General features: G+C 46.7%; 1 protein-coding gene across 2 annotated transcripts in view; it reads right to left on the bottom strand.

The window, feature by feature from the left end:
* Positions 1-6,235: 6,235 nt before the first annotated feature.
* Positions 6,236-9,548, bottom strand: part of WWP2 (WW domain containing E3 ubiquitin protein ligase 2) — a 157,857-nt gene continuing 154,544 nt past the window's right edge. For both annotated transcript variants that reach the window (XM_004384062.2, XM_023738418.1), the window contains exons 22-24: positions 8,095-8,191; positions 7,812-7,884; positions 6,236-7,275 (exon numbers count right to left, since the gene is read on the bottom strand). In XM_004384062.2, coding sequence (XP_004384119.1) covers positions 7,176-7,275; positions 7,812-7,884; positions 8,095-8,191 — 270 coding nt within the window. In that variant the 3' untranslated portion in view covers positions 6,236-7,175. The remainder of the gene's footprint in view (positions 7,276-7,811; positions 7,885-8,094; positions 8,192-9,548) is intronic.

The raw sequence follows: 9,548 nt of genomic DNA, 5'->3' as shown, positions 1-9,548 counted from the left end.
ATAAGTATGGTGAAAGGATACAACCTTGATACACACCTTTCCTCATTTTAAGCCACACACTATCCCCTTGTTCTGTTCAAATGACTGCCTCTTGGTTGAGGTTGAGGTTCCTCATGAGCACAATTAAGTGTTCTGGAATTACTGTTCCTTGAAATGTTATCCATAATTTGTTACTACGCCTTCACATAGTCAATAAAACACTGGTAAACATCTCTCTGGTATTCTCTGCTTTCAGTCAAGATCTATCTGACATCAGCGATGATATCCCTCGTTCCACATCCTCTTCTGAATCCAGCTTGAATTTCTGAAAATTCCCTGTCAATGTACTGCTGCAACTGCTTTAAAATTATCTTCAGCAAAATTTCACTTGTGTGTGATATTAACAATATTGTTCAGTAATTTCCACATTCTGTTGGGTCACCTTTCTTTGGAATGGCACAGTTGACCAGGTAGCTGTCTTCCAAATATCTTGCCATAGACAAGTGAGTACTTCCAGTGCTGTAACTGTTTGTTGAAACACTTCATTTGTAGCCTTTGCCAGTCTCCCTGGTGTAAATACTCTCACCATGGCTGATATCAAGTTACCAGCATGAGTTGGAAAGAAATGCACAGTAGGACAACATTATATAGTATTTCCACCAAACAACACAGACAAAAATAACCTCAAGAGCACACGATAGTAAAACGTAGTAAAATAAGTAGGATGTGATATGTTTTGAGCACTTACTACTTTTTTAAGTTACTTAATTGTAAGTTTATATAATTTAATTTTTAATGATGGCTGTGTTTAGCCAGCAGCTCACAAAATTCCTAAAAATTTAACAACTGGCTTTTGCAAACCCATACAAACTGACTCCGAGTCTACCAGTGAGTGCTCCCAGTGCCCCCACATTCCTCCAAGTGCTACTTCAGTGACTACTGTCCTCCTAGTTCCTAATCCCCAGAGAACACCAAAACACAGCCCATGAGAGTCACTTTCATTTTTCACTTGTTTCTGTTCAAGAAAATTTGCAAGACTTGGATTCATTAACACTAGGCCTCTGCACACAGTAGCAAATATTTGTAGGTGACAAATGTTTGTAAAATGCCCAGGGAACTTTCCAGAAGATGGTGCCGGTTGGCTGAGCATTTCATTTCCATTTTTGAAGATTCCAATTGACCATACTACAACAGCTATTCAAAGTATGGGCCCAGCTACATCAGAATCAGCTGTTTAAACATTTAGTCCTGCCCTACCCCTGACCTAGGACATCATGCTTGGTAAAGCAGAGGGTCAGCGAAAAAGAGGAAGACCCTCAGCAAGATGAATTGACACAGTGGCTGCAACAATGGGCTCAAGCATAACAACGATTGTGAGGATGGTGCAGGACTGGGTAGTGTTTTGTTCTGTTGCACACAGGGTTGCTGTGAGTTGGAACCAACTCGACGGCACCTAACGACACCCCCTGACCTGCTGAATTAGAAACTGAGAATCTAAGTCATTTCCTACGTAGTTGATACGGAAGTGAGGACCACCAATCTTGGCTGAATAGCAAAAACTCAATTCTGACATGTGTTTATCTCTTCTCCCTCCCAAGACCCCATTACACTGACAGTAAATGAATATAAAAGATTTCCTGTTTTGCTGTAGCAGTATGAGTAGTAGTATCTGAAATCCTTAGATTTCATGGGGTGAACTATAGGGAAATGAACTAAGATAATAACTTTGGGCACTGTGATGGTTAGTTTTATGCGTCAGCTTCGCTAGCCTATGGTACCCAGCTATTTAATCAAACAGTAATCTAGGTGTTGCTATGACGGTATTGTGTAAATGCAGCTAACATCTATAATCACTTACTTCACAGGAGATTATCCTAGATAATGTGAGTGGGCCTCGTCCAATCAGCTGAAGGCCTTAAGAGTAAAAGCTTGTTTCCCAGAGAAGAAGAAATTTTGCCTCAAGACTGCAGTTTCACCTCCTGCTGTGTTTCCAGCCTGCTGGCCTACTCTAAGGATTTCAGAATTTTCCGGCCCCAACACCCATCTGTCAGTGGAGACTTGCATGCTGCTAAGATGCTGCACAGAGCTTCTAGACTAAGACAGACTAGGAGGAAAGGCCTGGTGATCTACGTCTGAAAAATCAGCCAGTGAAAACACAATGGATCACAACAGCCTGATCCTCAACAGATCATGGGGATGGTGCGGGACCAGGCAGCACTTCATTCTGTTGTGCATGGGGTCACCACGAGTCAGGGGCGACCTCTGTGGTAGCTAACAACAATCGTATGAGGCAATTCCTTAAAATAATATATATGTATGTGTGTGTAGAAATATATATATTTCACTGGACAAACCTGCTGCGAAAGACTTCTTGAAAGTTTTAAAGAGCAAAAATGTCACCATGATGACTGAAGTGTGCCTGACCCAAGCCACGTGATTTTCGATTGTCTCATATGCATGTGAAAGCTAGATAATGAAAAAGGAACACAGAAAAAGAATTGATACATTCAAACTGTGGTGCTTGCAAAGAATACTGAATACACCATGGACTGCCAGAAGAACAAATCAGTCTTAGAAGAAATACAACCAGAATGCTCCTTTGAAGTGAAGATGGTGAGACTTTGGTTCGCTTACTTCGGACATGTCATCAGGAAAGACCGATCGTTAGGAAAGGACATCGTGTTTGGTAAAGTAGGGGGCCAGTGAAAATGAGAGAAATCCTCAATGAGATGGACTGACACAATAGTCACAACAACAGACTGAAACATACCACTGATTATGAAGATGGCACAGGACTGGATGCTGTTTCATTCCGTTCTACATAAGGTCATCATGAGTCAGAGCCAACACAACAGCAACAACATATGTGTATGTGTATGTATATATGGATATGCATAAACCAAAAAAAAAAAACCCATTACTATTGAGTCAATTATGACTCACAGTGACCCTACAGGGCAGGGTAGAACTGCCATAGGGTTTCCAAGTAGTGGCTGATGGATTCAAACTTTGACCTTTTGCTTAGCAGCCTGAGCTCTTAACTACTGCACCACTAGGGCTCCATGTATATGTATATAGGTATGTACACACACAAATATATATACAAGAACCAGGGAAGCCTGTTCTTCCTAAGCATTTCTTTAAATGGAAGCACATGGATCTTTAGAGTAAGTTTTTCTGGAAAGGCAATGTGAACCCCAATACAGACGGGCAGTGGCGTAGCAAGAGCTGAGCTTTCCAGATCTGATGAGGTCCTACCTTATGTGAAGAGTCTTTCTGGCACCTGGGAGCCCCATTTAGGGGCTCTAACGGCCAAAAGTATTCATATTTGCTCCTCACTTCCAAAACAATTTTGTATCTTTGGCTTATTATATCAGGAACTTATGAGTGCTGGGGTGAGGGGCTCTTCCTGCTTATCAAATTTTACTTAAACCACTTCAGAGTTTAAGACAGAAGAAAAAAAAGGAGGACATAATAAAAGCAAAGAAAGGCAACTGGAAACCCTAGGGGGAAAGAGCTGTGCAAGAAAGAAAGAATTGTATTATAGTATTTAGCTGTGCGGAGCCCCGGTGGCACAGTGGTTAAGTGCTTGCCTGCTAACCAAAAGGTCAGCAGTTTGAACCCACGAGCGGCTCCCTGGAAACCCTATGGGGCAGTTCTACTCTATCCTACAGAGTACGTATGAGTCAGAATCGACTTGACAGCAATGGGTTTGGTTTTGGTACTTTGCTCTGGAGTAAAAATTTACATAATTATGATAATGTAAACATTTTTGTTGCTTTTCAGCTTTAGGAATAAACCTTTTTAAAAGATATAGAAGGTTTCATTATGGTTACAGAACAAAAAGTAGATGTTAAAAATAAACAACTATGATCATGGAAAAGTGAAAGAGCACATATCTGTCCAAACTGAGATGGAAAAGGGAAAGGAGTGCGGAAAAGATGGGCAGGAGGGCTTAAAGATTCATTTTTCAAGTAGAACAGCAAGAGATACCAGCCATAGCTGGAAAAATAAGAACCTTTTGAAGAGCAATTTGGCAGAACCTGTTAGGATTTTTTTAAGTATATCTGGAAGGATCCAAAAGAAACTGGCAACAACAGTTGCCTTCAGGAGTCGGGATCAGAGTAGCTGAGGAACAAAAAAGTGAGGGAGGCTGTTCACTGTAGACACTTTGCATCTTTGAATTTTAGAAACTTTTAAAATTTTTAAAATAAAAATAAAGGGGTGTAATCAGCAATCTGACTCCCAGGATGCTCTAGTGAAAGACAGCACTCATGCACACGCCCTGCCCAGGACATCACGTTAAGTTCGTGGCCATAAGCAAATGGTGGACACAACCGAAATGCCTGTGAGTGCAAGACAGATGTATGATAGAACCACCATAATATGAAATATTGTGCAGTAGTTAAAGAATGAAGTAACTCTATATGGATGAACATGGAAAGGTGTCTCTAATATCTCACTTAATGAAACAAGCCAGTTGTTCATCACGGTATATACAAAAATGTATGAATATAAATTGTATATGCACACAAAATTGTCTGGGAAGGCCACAGCAAACTGAGCAGTGGTTACTTCTAGGGATATGAGTGAGGAGAATAATTTCCACTTGAGCATGTCTTATTTGAATTTATTAGAAGAAGTATGTATCACATGTGGGCTTTTTTCAATAATTTTTTTCAAAGTATAGTGTTACCCTGTCAAATGAAAAAGTTTTGGGCGGGGAGTGAATTCAGCTGAAGAGCTCCAGGGAGGGAGCCCTCCCTCTCTGAACAGCTCTGCTTTCCGTGAGTAAAGACACAATCAGGGCAAGGGCTCGTCCATGAGAGTCACTTCCACGTCAAAAGCATCAAAACACAGCATCGTGGTCACATCTGTCCCATCTTTAAACCCTCAACTGTCGGAAAAAGTGGGAGGTGGGAGGCAAGCCCCTGTGTGACCAGGAGCTCAAGATGAGGGATTCCTATCACCTTGGAAGTTGTGACACCGTAGTAAATGTTTCCTGAATGTACAACTGCCCAGAATACTGTCCCCATGAGCCGGTTTCTGAAGCCCACCCAATCTGTAGCTGCAGCTGTTCACATTCTGCTCCCCACAGCATTTATTCAAAGAAACCCCAGCCTGGCCAAGGGACGCAGAGGGCTCCGAAAAGGTGCGAGGAGGCAGCTGACCGAGGGCTGAAGCCAGTGAGCCCTGGACAAGGTTTCAGCCGCCCATCTCAAATCTGTGGCGGGCGGTCTTGGTTAATGATGCATCTCCCTCTCAAAACCAGCAAGTCATGGAACTTCTGCCTCTACAAGGGCCTGGAGGATCCAGTAGAGGCCTGGGAGGGCAGTAACTTTGTAGATAGCCACATCAACACCACCCACAGCTGCTGATTATTTATTGCACAAGAAACTGGCAATACTGAGGTGAGGGGGCAGGGATAACAAAACAATCTGGCAACAAACCCAGTGCTACCGAAGGGCACTCCATACAGACACTGCAGTTATATACACATAGGTACACACACACACAGACACACTCTAAACACCCGTAAGCCTGTTGCATTCAAATCTTGCACAGCAGCTCCCACCCCGACCTGCCCGACATAACACCCTTGCATGCTGAGATGCTGTAACAAATCACAGCAAACAACCGAAGGGAGGAAGAAAGGCTGAGCTGCAGGGAGTTGGGCCACTCAACTCAGCACACAAGTGCAAGCAGGCATGTGGCTGACTCTTCATGGGCCCGGGGAGAGGATGAGGATCTGGGAAAATGAGCCATTCCTCAGAAGGTTCCCACGACCAGTCTGAGAGCCTGTCGCAGGGCCCTGGGACAATCAGGCACTGGAACCCTAGGGGCCTGGCCCGGGGATGCTGCAACCATCACTACACCAGCATCCCAGTGGAGCAGGTTCACTTTCAAGATTTCAATAAATGCCAGAATGCTCATGTCGGAGGCTGGTGGGAGCTCCAGAAATCAAACCAGACTATTTGCAGCAACTCTGAGCCCTTCAGCTGGTTTTCAACAGCATCGCTTCCTGCATGCAGATAAAGCCTCAACTCTATGCAGACGAACACACCTCAGGCTGGCTGGAACACCTTTTACCCTAAACAGGACTGACGGGCCTGCTGGGAGCTTCAGGGGCTGGTGGGGAGGGACTCCAGAGGTCCATCTGCCCAGTCACTTGGGCTGCCTGGGTGGCTTTATCTAGTGAAGGGAATTCTCTCTCTGTTGCAGGGGCAAGGTTGAGGGTGGTGCACCAGACACTGACCCTTTTCCTCTGTCAGGGAATAGGCCACCATGACACTGGGCGGCTGGGCCAGGCCTGCCTGAGCTCGCAGAACTGATAGCAACTTCCCGACAGGAGTAGGTGTTTGGGAAATTCTTGGACCAACAGGGCTGGTTGGGTGCCTCAAGGTCCCAGCAACACTTGCTGCATCAGCTCCTGACAGAAAGTGACAGCAGCATACCAAAACAAAACATAAAGCAACCCTACACACAAAAAGCTTCAAGTTTATATATAAAAGGAAGAAGAACGTCTGAGGGAGTTGACTGTTTCCACCCGAGACCCAAGCAGCTTGTGTAACCTTTATTTGCTACGAAAGAACGGAACAGCCCACTCTGGTGGAGAGAGGGGCCTGGCTGCTCCACCTACATGGCTGGAGCCCTGCAAGGGAGGGAAGCCAAGACCCAGAGGTCACAAGATCTTCATTTCATACAGATCTCTGGGAAGTTCTATTTCAAATAAAATCTTCTTTACCAGCAAAGAACGTTGGCTTCCTCAGTTCAGAACAGCTACCCCAAGAGCCTGATCTCATTCTCACGCAACCACCTTGTAGACAGGGTCACTGCTGCAGCCCACCAGGCCAGGCGCCCGCACGTACACGCGCACTCACACCTAGGGCTGGTCTTCAGAAGAGGGTGGGAGAGCTTTGCAGAGAGGGTCAGCCCTCTAGATTGTGCAAATGGGTGACAGGGCCAAAGATGACTAGTGGGCTTTATTCCAGACTGCCACCAGTGGGTAGGTGAGGAGTGGGAAGCAGGGCCTCTTACAGTCAGGCTCTGCTGCCACCAACGTGATGACAGTGTGGTCCCCACCCAGGATTACCATCCTGCAGAGGCCTCCCAAGGGCTGCACGGCCAGCAGCCTCTCGGGCAGGGAGGACTTATGACTACATGTGTGCTGGGAGGGTGGGAGGAGGCGGCCTCAGTTACTCCTGTCCAAAGCCCTCGGTCTCCTCAATAGCGTACAGCAGCTTCTCTTTGAGCTGTTCGTAGCTCTTGTATGGTGGGAGATCCAGACGGTTGAAACTGTGGAGAGAGTAGACTGGCACAGTTAGCACAGGGAGGTCAGGGCTCTAACTGCCCAGCCCCCACCTGGCTGCAGGAGACAGTCAAAATCATTCACCTCAACTCTGGCTCAAATTAGGCTCAATCAAAGAGGCCAGGTGGCTAGCCAGATGTGGGGCAGGGCCCTAGGGGTCCAGCTAAGCCAGCCTTAACACTTTAAGTTCCTGGACCATGGAAGGGCAGGGGTTTGGGGAGGGGACAGGGCAGCTGGGGAGATGGGAGGGAGTTCCTGGTCCACTGAAATGCAAGTATTTCAATATTTAATACTTGGTATGGCTGTAAGGGTGCTTATCTGCTGCAACGACTCAAAAAACCAAAGGCCTAAAGCAGAGACACCCTGGCATATCACAGCTCCTTCTCTCCAACTCAGCACCCCGGAGCCACACCACAGTTCCCAGAGGTGAGGCCCCATAGCTGTTCTACCTACTGGACTGTCCTTGGAGCTCATCTAGACTCTAAGGTTCCTGGCCCCCTCCCGCTAAAAACAGCATGCTCACCAGGTGTGGCTTCTGGGTAGCCAAGTTTCCTTGCCAACCTTGTCAACGCAAAACTTCTGTGGTCCATTGCTACCTGTTACCCAAAGAAACACACACCAGATGTCAACAAGCAGGACACTCTGACTCCACCCACAGGCTCAGCACGGGCCGAATGTGGCACGGCTCTTCCCCCACCCCCAACAGCCCATTTGGGGGTTGGGGGCACACTAGAGCACACCCTCTCCTTGAGCTGTCCTTGCCCCCACCCACCACCAGGGCACCAGCAGGGTGAGGGGAAGCGTACCAATAAGTTCGGCAAATCCCCCAACAGGCAGGCGGCAAGTTCCAGTAACAAACTGCAGCAACCGGATTCTTTTCTCATTGTCCATCTCCTTCACCACCTGCAACTCAGCAAGTCATGCCCCGGTCAGGGACCATGCAAGTCCAGGCACTCAGCCCTGACACATGACCCTCCAAAACGGACCCCACAGCTGGAGACAGTGGCACCCTCCCTGAGCCTGCAGAGCGGCCAAGGCCTCTCTCACTGGCGCTGAGAACACAAGCCCAGGCTGGACAGGTGGTGACAGCTACCAACCAGGAAACTCCAAATTCGCTTCCTCTAAGATGCTAGGTTTACAGGACAGCTCTTCATCTCAGGGACACGTGGGGCCAGGTATTCTCTTCCCATCTAAACTCTGCATTTAAAAATACACTAAAGGTAAGAGGGACTGCTTAATAGGCTGTTGTTGTTGTCGTTAGCTGCTGTTGAGTCGCCCCCTGACTCATGGGGACACCATGCACTGCAGAACGAAACACTGCCCAGTTCTGCGCCAGCCCCAAGACTGGTTGTGGATCAGACCACTGTGATCCATAGGGTTTTCACTGGCTGATTTTTGGACACTGATCTCCAGGCCTTTCTTCCTAGTTTGTCTTCATGTGGAAACTCTGCTGAAACCTGTTCAGAATCATAGCAACACACAAGCCTCCACTGACAGACGGGTGGTGGCTACATAAGGTGCGTTGGCCAGGAACTGAACCAGATCTCCCACACGAGAGCCAAGAATTCTACCACGGAACCACCAACGCTCCCACTTAATGGGATGGGGGTTTCTTTTCGGGGGAGATGAAAACGTTCTGGGATTAGAGTGATGATAGTTGTACAACATCATGAATGTACTAAAAGCTACTGAATTGCATACCTCATAATGCTTAACATGGTGAATTTTATGTTATGTGAGTTTCACCTCAACACCACCAACAAAAAAATACACATGTATACTAAGGATATCTATGCTATGTTTATTCTTTTTTATGTGTGCTATACTTCACAACAAAACCCACACATATAAAGGAGTCAATTCACTATATCCAGGATGCTGAGCTCATTCAGTTGTTCTGGAGCCAAGCACATGCTTTCCCGTCACATCTGGAAGGCAATCACGTGACTGACAGGAGCATTACTTCTTGCCTTGCAGGTTCAAAAACCCCCCCCGCCCCCTCCCACCCCCGCACACCAGATGTTAGAGCTGGCCCAGGGCTGACTACTGATGGTCTCCTGTCAAATGGCTGACCATAACCCAGCTGCAACAATCTCCATCCTTTCTAAGGTTGGTGGAGTAGTGGTTAAGAGCTCAGCTGCTAACCAAAAGGTTAGCAGTTCGAATCCACCAGCCACTCCTTGGGAACTCTATGGAGCAGTTCTACTCTGTCCTATAAAGTTGCCATGAGTTGGAATCGACTCCGTGGCAATGGGTTTCA

The sequence above is a fragment of the Trichechus manatus genome, unplaced genomic scaffold (genome assembly GCF_000243295.1).
Source record: "Trichechus manatus latirostris isolate Lorelei unplaced genomic scaffold, TriManLat1.0 scaffold00116, whole genome shotgun sequence".
Taxonomy (NCBI): domain Eukaryota; kingdom Metazoa; phylum Chordata; class Mammalia; order Sirenia; family Trichechidae; genus Trichechus; species Trichechus manatus.
Note: the sequence above shows the minus strand (reverse complement) of the source record. Positions and strands in the feature narration are given on the sequence as shown.